Source organism: Hippopotamus amphibius, chromosome 3 (genome assembly GCF_030028045.1).
Source record: "Hippopotamus amphibius kiboko isolate mHipAmp2 chromosome 3, mHipAmp2.hap2, whole genome shotgun sequence".
Taxonomy (NCBI): Eukaryota; Metazoa; Chordata; class Mammalia; order Artiodactyla; family Hippopotamidae; genus Hippopotamus; species Hippopotamus amphibius.
Genome location: NC_080188.1, coordinates 143642892 through 143659595, shown reverse-complemented (window position 1 = coordinate 143659595; position 16704 = coordinate 143642892). Strand labels below are relative to the sequence as shown.

Here is a 16704-nt window from a genome sequence, read left to right as displayed (position 1 = left end):
CTATACACCAACAACGGAAGAGCAGAAAGAGAAATTAAGGAAACTCTCCCATTCACCATTGCAACCAAAAGAATAAAATACCTAGGAATAAACCTGCCTAAGGAGGCAAAAGATCTGTATGCAGAAAACTTTAAGACATTGATGAAAGAAATCAAAGATGACATAAACAGATGGAGGGATATACCATGTTCCTGGATTGGAAGAATCAACATCGTGAAAATGACTGTACTACCCAAAGCAATTTACAGATTTAATGCAATCCCGATCAAATTACCAATGGCATTTTTCACAGAACTAGAGCAAGAAATCTTACGATTTGTATGGAAACGCAAAAGACCCCGAATAGCCAAAGCAATCTTGAGAAGGAAAAATGGAGTGGGTGGAATCAGGCTTCCTGACTTCAAACTATACTACAAGGCCATAGTGATCAAGACAGTATGGTACTGGCACAAAAATAGAAAGGAAGATCAATGGAACAGAATAGAGAACTCAGAAGTAAGCCCAAACACATATGGGCACCTTATCTTTGACAAAGGAGGCACGAGTATACAATGGAAAAAAGACAGCCTCTTCAATAAGTGGTGCTGGGAAAATTGGACAACAACATGTAAAAGAATGAAATTAGAACACTTCCTAACACCATACACAAAAATAAACTCCAAATGGATTAAAGACCTACATGTAAGGCCAGACACTATCAAACTCCTAGAGGAAAACATAGGCAGAACACTCTTTGACATACAACAAAGCAACATCCTTTTTGACCCACCTCCTAGAATCATGGAAATAAAATCAAGAATAAACGAATGGGACCTCATGAAACTTAAAAGCTTTTGCACAGCAAAAGAAACCATAAACAAGACTAAAAGGCAACCCTCAGAATGGGAAAAAATAATTGCCTATGAAACAACGGACAAAGGATTAACCTCCAAAATATACAAGCAGCTCATGCAGCTTCATACCAAAAAAGCAAATAACCCAATCCACAAATGGGCAGAAGACCTAAATAGACATTTCTCCAAAGAAGACATACAGATGGCCAACAAACACATGAAAAGATGCTCAACATCACTCATCATCAGAGAAATGCAAGTCAAAGCCACAATGAGGTATCACCTCACACCAATCAGAATGGCCATCATCACAAAGTCTGGAAACAACAAATGTTGGAGAGGGTGTGGAGAAAAGGGAACTCTTCTGCACTGTTGGTGGGACTGTAAGTTGGTACAGCCACTATGGAAAACAATTTGGAGGTTCCTTAAAAAACTACAAATAGAACTACCATATGATCCAGTCATCCCACTCCTGGGCATATACCCAAAGAAAACCATAATCCCAAAAGAAACTTGTACCATAATGTTTATTGCAGCACTCTTTACAATAGCCAGGACATGGAAGCAACCTAAATGCCCATCAACAAATGAATGGATACAGAAGATGTGGCATATATATACAATGGAATATTACTCAGCTATAAAAAGGGATGAGATGGAGCTATATGTAATGAGGTGGATAGAACTACAATCTGTCATACAGAGTGAAGTAAGTCAGAAAGAGAAAGACAAATATTGTATGCTAACTCACATATATGGAATCTAAAAATGGTACTGATGAACTCAGTGACAAGAACAGGGAAGCAGATACAGAGAATGGACTGGAGAACTCGAGGTATGGGAGGGGGTGGGGGGTGAAGGGGAAACTGAGAAGAAGCGGGAGAGTAGTACAGACATATATATACTACCAAGTGTAAAATAGTCAGTGGGAAGTTGTTGTATAACAAAGGGAGTCCAACTCGAGGATGGAAGATGCCTTAGAGGACTGGGGCAGGGAGGGTGGGGGGGAATCGAGGGGGGGCATCAAGGAAGGGAGGGAATATGGGGATATGTGTATAAAAACAGTTGATTGAACCTGGTGTACCCCCAAAAAAAATAAAATAAAATAATAATAAAAAAAAAAAAAAAAAAAAAAAAAAGACATTACCAGGAAACTACTAGAGTTCATCAATGAATTTGGTAAAGTGGCAGGATACAAAATTAATACACATAAATCTCTTGGATTCCTATACACTAACAACAAAAGATCATAAAGTGAAATGAAGAAAACAATCCCACTTATGATCAAAAAGAATAAAATACCTAGGAACAAACCCACCTAAGGAAGCAAAAGACCTGTATTCATAAAACTATAAGATGCTGATGAAAGAAATCAAAGATGACACAAACAGGGAACTCCCTGTTGCTCAGTGGTTAAGAATCTGCCTGCCAATGCAGGGGACATGGGTTTGATCCCTGGTCCAGGAAGATCCCACATGCCGCACATCAACTAAGCCCGTGTGGCACAAGTACTGAGCCCATGTGCCACAACTACTAAAGCCCGCTCACCAAGAGCCCGTGCTCTGCAACAAGACAAGCCATCGCACTGAGAAGCCCATGCATTGCAACAAAGAGTAGCCCCCACTCTCTGCAACTAGAAAAAGGCCGCGCACACCAATGAAGACCCAATGCAGCCAATAAATAAATAAATAAATAAACAAACAAATTTATACCAAAAAAAAAAAAAAAAGATGACACAAACAGATGGAGAGATATACCATGTTCTGGAAGTGGAATAATCAACATTGTGAAAATGACTATACTACCCAAAGAAATCTACAGTTTCAATGCAATCCATATCAAATTACCCATGGCATTTTTCACAGAACTAGAACAAATAAATTTACAATTTGTATGGAAACATAAAAGACCACAAAGAGCTAAAGCAATCTTGAGAAAGAAAAACGGAGCAAGAGGAATCAGGTTCCTTGCAGACTGTACTACAGTAATCAAAACAGTATGGTACTGGCATAAAAACAGACACATAGATCAATGGAACAGGATAAAAAGTCCAGAAATAAACCCATGCCCTCAAAGTCAATTAATCCATGATAAAGGAGGCAAGAATTTACAATGGAGAAAAGAGAGTCTTCAATAAGTGATACTCTACATGTAAAAGAAAGAAATCAGAACATTCTCTAACACCATATACAAAAATAAACTCACACGGCTTAAAGAACTAAATGTAGGACCATATACCATAAAATTCCTAGAGGAAAACATAGGCAGAACACTCTTTGACAGAAATTACAGCAATATTTTTTTTGGATCTATCTCTTAAAGGACAGGAAATAGTAGCAAAAGTAAAGAAACGGGACAATTAAATTTGGAAGCTTTTGCACAGCAAAGGAAACCACTGACAAAACAAAAAAGACAACCTACTGAATGGGAGAAAATATTTGCCAATGATATGACTGGTAATGGATTAATATCCAACATATATAAACAGCTCATACATCTCAACAGCTCAAAAAAAGATTTAAAAATGGACAGAACCGAATAGACATTTTTCCAAAGAAGAAATGCAGATAGCCAATGGGCACGTGAAAGCTGCTCAACATCACTAATCATCAGAGAACTGCAAATCAAAAACATGAGATTTCACCTCACACAGGTCAGAACTGCTATCATCAAAAAGAACAGAAATAACAAATATTGGTGAGGATGGAGAGAAAAGGGAACCCTCATACACTGTTTGTGGGAAAGTAAATTGATGCAACCTCCATGATAAACAGTATGGCATTCCCTCAGAAAACTAAAAATAGAACTACCATATGACCCAGCAATTCTACTCCTAATTACATGTCTAAAAAAACCCAGAACACTAATTTAACAAGATATATGCACCTCAATGTTCAGAGCAGCATTATTTACAATTGCCAAGGTATGGAAGCAACTTAAGGGTCCATCAACAGATGAATGGATAAAGAAGATGTGATACACACACACACACACACACACAAATGGAATACTACTCAACCATAAAGAAAAGAATGAAATTTTGCCATTTGCAGTAACACAGATGGACTTGGAAGGCATTATGCTAAGTGAAATGTCAGACAGAGAAAGACAAACACTCTATGATACCACCTATACGTGGAATCTAAAAAATACAACAAACTAGTGAATATAACCAAAAAAAAGAAGCAGACTCACAGATACAGAGAATGAATTATTGATTACCAGCAGGGAGGGCAAGATAGGGGTGGGAAAGTGGGAGGTACAAACTGTTGGATATAAGATAGGCTCAAGATGTTTTATACAACACAGAGAATACAACCAGTATTTTTTAATAACTGTAAATGGAAACTAACTTTTAAAAATGGCATAAAAATAGAAAAATTTTAAAAGTTAAGATAATATGTCATTTTGATATTATTTAATCCCTGTGTTTTCAAAACAATGCATTTCTACTTTTAAAAGTTCAAAGAACCTACATGGGAAGGAATGGAAAAGTTTCCCTGGTGATCATTCATCATCCTTAATTTTTACACATGAAATAATATGCTCAACTATTTCTGCAAATTTCCCTTAACTTCTCTTGCCACCTATTTTATGCACTTGTGGGACTAGTCTAGAGCCTTATCACAATCCCTCCATCAGTAACTTATCCATCTTGATGAAAACAATCATTCTTGAACAAACACCAAGAGATGTGATACTTGTTTGCCAAAGTGAGATTCCTGATGTAGTTGATAAATCTACGGGGAGGGCAAAATGGCAGGGATAGGAGTGCCCAGGAGGCAAACAACCAGTCTTAGTGACATCATTAGTAGAGTCTGAATCAAATAAGCCTGAAGGAGCCCTGGAGCTAATGAGCAGTTCATTCAAACAGGCACACTGAGGGCTTGGAAATCAGAAATGCCTCAGACAAATCTAGTAACTTGACCTTAAATCAGGCTCCAAAGAAGCATTCATAATAAGTTTCTATCTCACTCTAATCCAGACACAGAGTCATGGTAACTCAGGACTCTAGAAGATCCCTGGAAATTCACATGAATCAGAGGGGAACCCAATAATGATGTAATGAGTATCTGCACCAGGCCACAGAAATTAATACTCCAGAAAGATTCGTGAGGTAAAAAAGTAACAATGATGCTCAAATCATCCCTGCACTGTATACACAGCATCACCTGCTTAAGTCATTAACACTTCACATTTATCTTATTTTTCTATTTGAAATGTAACTTGTTACAGTATTAGTATAAAAACTTAACAAAATATATTAAAAATCAAACTAAAAAAATCAAATGAACCTTCAAGTTTAAAGGTTACTAAAATTTAAATTATTTTTCTTAACATGAGTAAAGAAAATGAATCATTTTGACTGCAGACTTACTGATGCCAAATGTCGTATAAAAAGATGATTCCTGTCCCAGTTCCAACTGGATTTCCAATGTCTAATCAATGAAAATTATTTAGAGCAGAATAGACCCTGAGGATTTATTACAAGGCAAGGACAACAGTGGAAAGTTCAACATTGACAGTTTAAATAAATAGATATAGAAAATAACACCCTGGATATCATATACTAATAATCTAGAATCAGAAACTTCTAGCTTCACTAACAGTGCCTAATTTACAGGGATGCAACTATCACACATATTCTTGAAAAGAAACTTCTCAGAACTGTTAATCTTCTACACTGCATGTGACTTAGGTTCCAAACAATAACAAAACCAGCTTCATATTCCACCAACCTCTTCAGTGCTTCAATGACAGCATTACTACCTTTGAATACACATTAAACTTATTCCTGACTTGGAACTTTTGAACCTTCTATTTTCTCTGCCTGGAACTCTTCTCTCTTAAGACCCTACATAGATGTCTCCTCTTCATCACAGAGGTCTCTGCTTAAACACATCTCTGGCCATCCTATCTAAAGTAGCAACACACACACACGCGTACATCTCTGTTTTATTATCTTTCTGGTCCTTATAACTATCTAAAATTATCCTATTTATTTACTTATTCATTATCTATCTCCCTCCATTAGAATATAAGTTCTATAGGAACAGAGACATTGTATATTTTTTCCCAGTTGTATCTCCAGTGCCCATAACAGTGGAACAGAACAGGAACACAATAAATATTTATCCAGTAAGTGAATAACTTCTCTGCCGTAAAATTCATTCACTTCTCTTACAGAAAAGTTCCTCAGGTTCTGAGTTATTTCAACTGTTTACCACACTGGACTTCCCTGGTGGCACAGTGGTTAAGAATCCGCCTGTCAATGCAGGGGATATGGGTTCAACCCCTGGTCCAGAAGATCCCACATGACATGGAGCAACTAAACCCGGGTGCCACAACTACTGAGCATGTGCTCTAGAGCCTGCAAGCCACAACTACTGAGCCTGCATGCCATAACTACTGAAGCCTGCATACCACAACTACTGAAGCCTGCATGCCTAGAGCCCATGCTCTGCAATAAGAGAAGCCACCACAATGAGAAGCCTGAGCACTGCAACAAAGATTAGCCCCCGCTTGCCACAACTAGAGAAAGCCCATGCACAGCACAAAGACCCAACGCAGCCAAAAATAAAAATAAATAAATAAATATTCTTTAAAAAAATCTATTTGCCATATTAAATGTAACTAAAGTATTATTTATCTCTTTTCCTAGTACACAGCAGATAACAATAGGCGCAAGAAAAGATAGACATTAGAGGTGAAACCAAAATTTATAAAACTACGTATACACACTGAAAGATCAGCATTCTGGGACTACTTTGTGAAAGTAGTACTAGTCTGTTCAAAGAGTCTCAGGAATCCTGATGTGATGTGATGTAATATGTAATGTACTGTAATGTAACATAACTAGATAAATTTTAAAATGATGACCTTAGCCCAACAAGCTGCCTGCACCTCCCTAAGTCTGTTTTACTTTCCTTCACAATATTTCATCTCCACCTGATGTGTTACATATTCATGTGTTCTTTTTATTATTTCTCATCCACTATAAGTTCCTTGAGAGCAGGACAGTTGTTTGGTTTGTTTAGTACATCATCCCCAGCATCTAGAATCTGCCCGGTTCTTAGCAGACTCAAAAATATTCATTCAATGAATAAATGCACAAAAAACAAAAGGTAAGTTAAGATAATTATAGTTAATTTAAGTTTGCTTGAGTATAAAATATCTTTTTCTAACATTATTTATTCAAAAAGATTGAGTTTTAATACTTAAATGGGTAAGGTTCCCTTATCTAAAAAATTTTTTATGCAATACCCCATTTCTTCTATAACTCCCCACGTATATGGCATTACTGTAGTAGAATTCAGATGTTATCCAGGCAATTGCAATTTCACCAGGATCAAACTACAAATAACTGTTTTCATTTTCATTCATCTCACCGAAAATTGGAAAATATCTTGAATTGCTGTAATAAGTAATAACATCTTCTTTCCAGTAGCCATTCCAAAGTAGGTATAAGTTCTATTTCTTCTACACCACCTATTTTAGTAACCTGCACATATAAAGCATAAAATGTGACTTGACTTCTTTAAAAAATATGCACGACATTCAAGAAATTAAGAAAAGCTGTATTTGGCTCATAACTACTTGCCTTTATAATAAGCTTTTTCTGTAACTGACCTCTGCCACTTCATCTACACTCAAACTTGATTTCCCTCACACACTGCTTCTATACTTGCCATTTTCTAAAGCTGTTTCTTGTATTCCAATATAAAGAGAATAAGAGAAGCTTCTTCTTCACCCTGAGATACTTTTCACAAATAGCTATTATTTTTGAGTCCCATAATTTTCACATTTTCTATAAAATATTCATGAACTTAATTTTAACTACAGTGATGCAATAGTTTCTAAATGCATAATAATCCCAAACCCCAGGTACCCCATTTTGACATTCAAAAACAAGATACCCTTCCTCTTTTCCCAAGAGTACCTCTCCCATATCCAAATGTAACACTGTCCTAAATTTCTTTCATAAATAAGTTGCCTATATCAGTACATATGCATTTATATGCATATTTTTATTTATATAGAAGTTGTTCATTCCACTTTTAGTTGATAATGCATATTAGAGGTGTTTCCATATTTGAACATACAGTCTGCTTCATTTAGATGTGGTCCTGCCCATGTATACTTAGAGCTTAGTTGGGAGGCTAGGAGGGCAGAGGAAGGCAGACAGACATTAAACAAATGATCAAAACAAATAACTGTGTAATTATAACTTGTGGCAAGTATCAAAGTACTACGTAAGAGTATAATAGGGAAATTTCTATATCTGGGAATGAGTTTCTGACAAATCTGAGAAAACACTCTGTACTTTAACTATTGCAATTCCTACTATGCCAGCAAATGCCTGTTTTCTACTTCTTCCCTTAAAAAATTACACTAAATATTAACAAAGTATTTGAGAGATAAAAAAAATTCTTAAAATTGAATCCTCAAACCTAAAACTCCACAAAAAAGAAAAAAAGTCACTATTAAATAATTTTCTCCCAAGGAGGTTCTTAAACATAAACTGTTCCTCAAATGACCAGGTTTGTCCAAAACACCGAAAGATAAATTCACCCAGTTATGTTATAAAGCAAATAATATTTTTCTGTTATGATTCTGAAAATTGAAAAAAATCCATTGTAATATTACCTTTGAGATAAATGAAGCAGTGATAATCCAGAATTCTTTGCAATGTCTAGCTCTGTGGGCGGAGACTACTTGAAGATCATACGGATTACAAAGGGCTTTAGTATTTTTCCGAGGGAGGCAATATACAAATTCTCCATCATCTTTCAGAGGTTCCTGAAGTTTAAGAAGTTGTTTTTAATTAACTTGACCAAATTAAGTAAAATGGCTAAACAGATTACTCAGTAAATTGAAACAATTTTAATATAGATTAAAATAAGAATAACATTACTGAATGAAGCTAACAAGAAATTGTGTCTAATCAAAGTTCAACAAAATCAATCTTCTTAAAGATTGAATGTATTCAATTTTCATTCTTATACATAATGTGGTGATAAAACATTCATAAAAATTGATCTATATACTTACTAACACATGCTTATTAACCCAAAGAACTTGATGACACACCTTCTAATAAGTGTTTCACATATGTTATGTTTACAGTTATCTCTTAAACTTGAGATTAAAGCTTGATCTTTTTAATCTATTAAATCAATACAGAAATTAATATTTTGAGAAGTTAGGTAATTTGAGAAAAGTCACAAAGTCAGGAAGTGGCAAAGTAGGGATGTGAATACAAGTCTAAACCCACATTCTGAGCTAGTGTAATATACTAAATACCTCTTCCTTATTTACCTGGCATTACTAAGAAATCAGTCACTCCACATTAAGAAAAAGTTTTAAATGAAATTTATTTCTTTTAGCTTTGAAACTTTTAACTTTGTTAATGAAAATTCTACAGGAAAGTTAATTTAGTATTTTCTGAAAATTAAATTTTATTATAAAAATCCCCTAGTATTATTTATTATAATTAAGTGATGCCTTCAGAAGCCATTGAATTGAGTAACTGAACAATTTCTGATTATTGTAATTTAAAATCTTGGGTCCAGTTTTACTTAAAATTTGTTTTTCTTCCTTGAAGACACTGTTTCTTCTCAATTGTCTCAGCTGCTTTGCTTTCCTATTTTGACTTCTGATATAATATGCACTTAGAAACCTTAAAAAACAAGTGTAAAAACTGCAAATAAAATGAAATAATAAACTCTCAGTGATGACATATAGTACATGAACTTTGTTATAGTTATTTGACTACTTGAGACATTTTTGTTCTAAATTATCTCTCCAAAATATGATTGAACTTGGTGTACCCCCCCAAAAATAATAAATAAATAAATAAATAAATAAATAAATAAATAAATGAAAAAAAAAAGTTGAGGTTACTAGAAACTTAGTGTAAACACAATTATTCTAAGTGAATCATATATATAAATAATCCAATTATAGAAGCATAAGAATAATATATTCCAATTAAATTATTCTTTTTAAATTAAAAACAAATTTTCTTTCGTATTCTCAGTCCTGTATTCACATACAAATGAAACATATCCTATTAGAGAGTCCATAGAGAGCTTATGATATTAAACTCACGTACAGCTATGGTTTTTTTTTTTAAACTACCATGCCCACTATCTGTTAGGCACCATGCCACAAGCATTATTTCATTCAATTTTCATAGCTCTCTATGGTTAAGTACTACTATCTCCATTTCAAGGTCTGAGATACTAAATTTTGGGGAAATTAGGAACTTGCCCAAAATAACACAGTGAACATACAGATATTCAAAACTAAGTGAATCCGATTCCATCATGCATGTACTTTACATTAATGCTGCCTCTGAATAATAATCAAAATACCATTTATCCTCATGGTAACAGTCTAGAACAGGGATCAGAAAACTATGGCTAAGTCCACAGGTCTATTTCTTAAATAATTTTATTGGAACTCAGCCACACTCATTTGTTTTTACATTGGCTATCACTGCTTTTGCACTACAATGACAGAATTAAGTAACTGCAACAGAAATCATATAGCCTGCAAAGCTTAAACTATTTATTATTTGGCTCTTGCCAAAAAAATTTTGCTGACCCTGGTCAGTGGTTCTCAACTGTGCATCAGAATCACCTGGAAAGCTTAATAAAATACAGATTGTTGGGCTCCACCCCTAGAGTTTCAGATTCAGAAGATCTGAAGGGGTGAAAATGAGAATATGTGTTTCTAATATGTTCCAAGGTGTTGCTGATGCTGCTTGCCTGGGGATTGCTCTTTGAGAACCCCTGATCTAAAAGGATGAGATGATCCTGTTCCATCTTAGATCACCTGTAATAAATAAGGTCACAGGAGGCAGACCTTCCCTCTTATTACAGCTCCTACCTCTAGTCATGTGACCTTGGAAAGATAAAATCCCTCTGAGGAGGCTACTGGGTAAGAAGAAAATACAAAGGATAAGAAAATACAGAGATGATGAGACAGAAAATCAGTACCAGGAGTAAGAGAGTTAGAAGGAGAGAATGTTACAAAATACATTAAGATTTCTTTTTAAATCACACAAAAATTAATCAGCAGGAACATAAGAGTAAATTCAAATTTCAGGGAGATGTCTTATTTGTTCTTCAGTCTTTAAATAAGGGAAATGAAATTACGTCAAATACTTTTTGTAAGCATTCACCATAAAACAATGATTGCAATTTGATTAATGTAATAATAATGTAATAATTTCTGATTTTGCTATAATATCTAAAATGTGGGAAATAAAGATTAATGTACAGTTTCAAATATTAATTTTTATCCTAAAGACTAAATAAAATAAAATGATACCTTTAGAATTATCTTCTGAGTTGCAGTTTTGAAACCTCTGTATTCCAAATTGTGCTGTGATAATATTGTCTGCCAGCCAAGTTTTTCTCTTAGCCTAATAATATGACTTACAACATCATCATCCCTTGGTACTGGTTTAGAAGGTGAAAAAATTCAATATAAGTGCAAATATGGGCATGACTTAAGGATAATATATGATATTCCAAATATTTATACATAGAGAAAAATTTTAAATGGTAACTTATACTTAAAATTTACACAAACACTATATAATTGAAAGAAAAAATATAGCTTAAAATTAATTTTAACAGAAGCTGGAAAGAAGGAATTATGTTTTTCCATTTAAGAAAGATATTACAAAAGACAAAATCCCACAATTACAGTTAGCAAGAGAAGACACCAGGAACAGGAGCCAGTTAGAATGTTTTTCTTAATAAAGGCCTAAACTTGAGTGGAGGCAATAGAATCAGAAAAGAAGGGATAGGAGGGCAGAGTCAAGGTGGCAGACTAGGAGGACATGGAATTCATGTCTCTGCACAACCAGGGTACCTACCTGGCACCAGTGGAGGACTATAGACACATAAGGGGATAGGAGGGATCCCAGTGACAGGGCATGATGTGGCAGGGAGTGAGGGTTGAGGAGAAATGGAGGCAGTATGGGACCAGTGCCCTTAAGGGGTGGCTAGGGGAGGGGAAGGATTCCACACCAAGGGGGGAAAGGGGGAGACCATTCGGAGGGCAGAGGATCAAAATGGAGCATGACCAGCCCCCTGCCCACTTGGGCCATGGGGAGCCTCCTGACATCCTGGGCCTGATCCTCTGCCCACTGAGGACCCCTCCAGCAATGTGGGTCCTGAGAGAGTGGCAGGGAGGGAAGGGGGAGCAAAAGTAAAGGCCAGACTTATGGGACCACCACCCCTGAGGGGCAGATGGGGGAGGGTAGGAGTTCTGACACCTTGTGGGACCCACTCATTGTTAGAGGTTCAGCAGTGATGGGGAAGACCCTCAGGAGAGTGGAGGAATAGAAGGGAGTGTGACCAGTGCTTTCCCTGATCACTTGGGTACCAGGGAGCCTCTTGGGCTCCCACGCCTAATCTTCTGGCCCTGCATGCTCCCTCCTCCTGCACAGAGCTCAAGCCCTGCCCCTACACCCCCACCCAGAGTCCTACTTTTACACATGGCGCTCTGAGACCCCCTCTGAGGCTCCTTCCAACCATGCTGAGCCTAAATCCCACCCACACACCCTCACCCAGGGCCTTATCTCCAAACTCCTGAGACCCCAGAGAATATTAATCAGAGGTGAGGCCTCCCAGAGGTCCTCATCTCGGCACCAAGACCCAGCTCTACCCAACTGCCTGCAAACTCCAGTGCTGGACACCTCAGACCAAACAACCAGCAGGCAGGAATACAGCCCCACCCAAAAAAAATATACTATAGACACAGGAGCAAGGTAAAAACCTGCAAGACCAAATAAATGAAGATGAAATAGGCAACCTACCTGAAAAAGAATTCAGAGTAATGATAGTAAATATGATCCAAAATTTCAGAAACAGAATGGAGAAAATACAAGAAACATTTAACAAGGACCTAGAAGAACTAAAGAGCAAATAAACAGTGATGAACAACACAATAACTGAAATTAAAAATACTCGAGAAGGAATCAATAGCAGAATAACTGAGGCAAAAGGACAAATAATTAAGCTGGAAGATAAAATGGCAGAAATAACTGCTGCAGAGCAGAATGAAAAAAAAAAGAATGAAAAGAATTGAGGACAGTCTCAGAGAAATCTGGGACAACATTAAATGCACCAACATTTGAATTATAGGGGTCACAGAAGAAGAAGAGAAAGTCTGAGAAAGTATTTAAAGAGATTATAGTTGAAAACTTCCCTAGCATGGTAAAGGAAATAACCAACCAAGTCCAGGAAGCCCAGAGAGTCCCATACAGGATACACGAAAACACATATTAATCAAATTAACAAAAATTGAAGTCAAAGAAAAAACTACTAAAAGCAGCAAGCAAAAACAACAAATAATGTACAAGGGAATCCCCATAAGGTTATCAGTTGATTTCTCAGCAGAAACTCTACAGAACAGAAGGGAATGGCAGGATATATGTAAAGTGATGAAAGGCTAAAACCTACAACCAAGATTATTCTACTCAGCAAGGATCTTATTCAGATTCAATGGAGAAATCAAAATCTTCACAGAGAAGCAAAAGCTATGAGAATTCACACTACCAAATGAACTTTACAACAAATGCTAAAGGAACTTCTCTAAGCGGGAAACACAAGAGAAGAAAAAGACCTACAAAAACAAATGCAAATCAATTAAGAAAATGGTAATAGGAAGACACATATTGATAATCACCTCGAATGTAAATGGATTAAATGCTCCAACCAGAAGACACAGACTGGCTGAATGGATACAAAAACAAGACCCATATATATGCTGTCTATAAAAGACTCACTTCAGACCTAGGGACACATACAGTCGGAAAGTGAGGGGATGGATTAAGGTATTCCATGGAAATGGAAGTCAAACGAAAGCTGGAGTAGCAATACACATATCAAACAAATTAGACTTTAAAATAGTCTAATTTGTCTTTAAAATAAAGACTATTACAAGAGACAAGGAAGGACACTACATAATGATCAATGGATCAATCCAAGAAGAAGATATATCAATTGCAAATATCTATTTACCCAGCACAGGAGCACCTCAATACATAAGGCAAATGCTAACAGCCATAAAAGGGGAAATCAACAGTAACACAATAATAGTAGGGGACTTTAACACCACAATTACACCAATGGATGGACCATCCAAACAGAAAATAAATAAGGAAATATGAGCTTTAAATGACACAACAGACCAAACAGACCTAATTGATATTTTTAGGACATTCCACCCAAAAGCCAAAGAATACACTTTCTTCTCAAGTGCACATAGAATGTCCTCCAGAATAAATAACATCTTGGGTCAGAAATCAAGCCTTGGAAAATTTAAGAAAAACTGAAATCATATCAAGCATCTTTTCTGACCACAATGCTACGAGATTAGAAATCAATTCCAGGAAAAAAAACTGTAAAAAACACAAACACATGGAGGCTAAACAGTGTGCTGCTTAATAACCCAGAGATCACTGAAGAAATCAAAGAAAAAATAAAAAATTACCTAGAAACAAATGACAATGAAAACACAACAATCCAAACCCTATGGGACGCAGCAAAAGCAGTTCTAAGAGGGAAGTTTATAGCAATTCAAGCCCACCTCAACAAGAAAAATCTCAAATAAACAATCTAACCTTACACCTAAAGCAAGTAGAAAAAGAAGAACAAGGAAAACCCAAAGTTAGTAGAAAGAAAGAAATCATAAAGGTCAGAGCAGAAATAAATGAAATAGAAATGAAGAAAACAACAGCAAAGATCAATAAAACAAAAAGTTGGTTCTTTGAGAAGATAAACAAAATTGATAAACCTGTGTAGTCAGACTGTCAAGGAAAAAATGGGAGAGGACTCAAATCAATAAAATTAGAAATGAAAGAGGAGAGATTACAACTAGCACCACAGAAATATGAGGGTGAGTCAAAAATTATCCACACTCTGGCTGTAAAATTGATAGAAGTTTTAATGTAACCAAATGTGGATAATTTTTGACTCATCTTCATACAATGGATCATAACAGACTACTGCAAGCAACCATATGCCAATAAAATGGACAACCTGGAAGAAATGGACAAATTCTTAGAAAGATTTAACTTTCCAAGACTGAACCAGGAAGAATTAGAAAATATAAAGATACCAATCACAGGAAGTGAAATTGAAACTGTAATTAAAAATCTTTCAACAAACAAAAGTCCAGGACCAGATGGCTTCACAGGCAACTTCTGTCAAAAATTTAGAGAGGAGTTAATACCTATCCTTCTCAAATGCTTCCAAAACATTGCAGAGGGAGGAACACTCCCAAACTCATTCTATGATGCCACTATTGCCCTGATACCAAAACCAAAGATATCACAAAAAAAGAAAATTATAGGCCAATATCACTGGTGAACACAGACACAAAAATCCTCAACAAAATACAAGCAAACTGAATCCAACAACACATTAAAAGAACAATACACCATGAGCAGGTGGGATTTATCCCAGGGATGCAAGGATTCTTCAACATATGCAAAACAACCAATGTGATACTCCACTTTCTGTAGAGTTTTTATCATAAATGGGTGTTGAACTTTGTTAAAAAACACATGATCATCTTGATAGATGTAGAAAAATCTTTTGACAAAGTTCAACACTGATTTATGATAAAAACTCTCAAGAAAGTGGGCACAGAGGGAACCTACCTCAACATAGTAAAGGCCATATATGACAAACCCACAGAAGACATCATTCTCAATGTGAAAAACTGAAAGCATTTCCTCTAAGATCAGGAACAAGACAAGCATGTCCACTCTCACCACTATTTTTCAAACATATTATTGGAAGTCCTAGCCACAGCAATCTGAGAAGAAAAAGAAATAAAAGGAATCCAGACTGGAAATGAAGAAATAAAACTGTCACTCTTTGCAGATGAGCTGATACTATACATAGAAAATCCTAAAGATGTCACCAGAAAATTACTAGAACTAATCAATGAATTTGGTAAGGTTGCAGGATAAAAAATTAATGCATAGAAATCTCTTGCACTCCTATACACTAATAACAAAAGATCAGAAAGAGAAATTAAGGGAACAATCTCATCTACCATCGCAACAAAAAGAATAAATTACCTAGGAATAAACCTACCTAAGGAGGCAAAAGACCTGTACTCAGAATGCTATAAAACACTGATGAAAGAAATCAAAGATGACATAAACAGATGGAGAGATATACCATGCTCATGGATTAGAAGAATCAATATTGTGAAAATGACTATACTACCCAAAGCAATCTACAGGGTCAATGCAATCCCTATCAAATTACCAAGGGCATTTTTTACAGAATTAGAACAAAAAATTATACAATTTGTATGGAAACACAAAAGACCATGAATAGCAAAAGCAATCTTGAGAAAGAAAAACAGAGCTGGAAGAATCAGGCTCCCTGACTTCAGACTATACTACAAAGCTACAGTAATCAAGACAATATGGTACTGGTACAGAAACTAATACAGATCAATGGAACAGTATAGAAAGCCCAGAGATAAACCCATGCAGCTATGGTCACCTAATCTCATATGACAAATGAGGCAAAAATACATAGAGGAGAAAAGACAGTCTGTTCAATAAATGGTGCTGGGAAAACTGGACAACTACTTTTAAAATAATGAAACTAAAACACTCCCTAACACCATACACAAAAATAAACTCAAAATGGATTAAAGACCTAAATGTCAGACCAGACACTATAAAACTCTTAGAGGAAAACATAGGAAAAACACTCTTTGACATAAATTTCAGCAAGATCTTGTATGACCCGCTTCCTAGAGTAATGAAAATAAAAACAAAAATAAGTGAATGGGACCTAATTAAACTTAAAAGCTTTTGAAC

General features: G+C 35.8%; 1 protein-coding gene across 1 annotated transcript in view; it reads right to left on the bottom strand.

The window, feature by feature from the left end:
- The window catches only part of DNAH14 (dynein axonemal heavy chain 14), a 537201-nt gene that overhangs the window by 483277 nt on the left and 37220 nt on the right, over positions 1-16704 (bottom strand). The window contains exons 4-6 of the mRNA XM_057727198.1: positions 11172-11302; positions 8481-8633; positions 7223-7335 (exon numbers count right to left, since the gene is read on the bottom strand). Of these exons, the coding sequence (XP_057583181.1) occupies positions 7223-7335; positions 8481-8633; positions 11172-11302 (397 nt within the window). The remainder of the gene's footprint in view (positions 1-7222; positions 7336-8480; positions 8634-11171; positions 11303-16704) is intronic.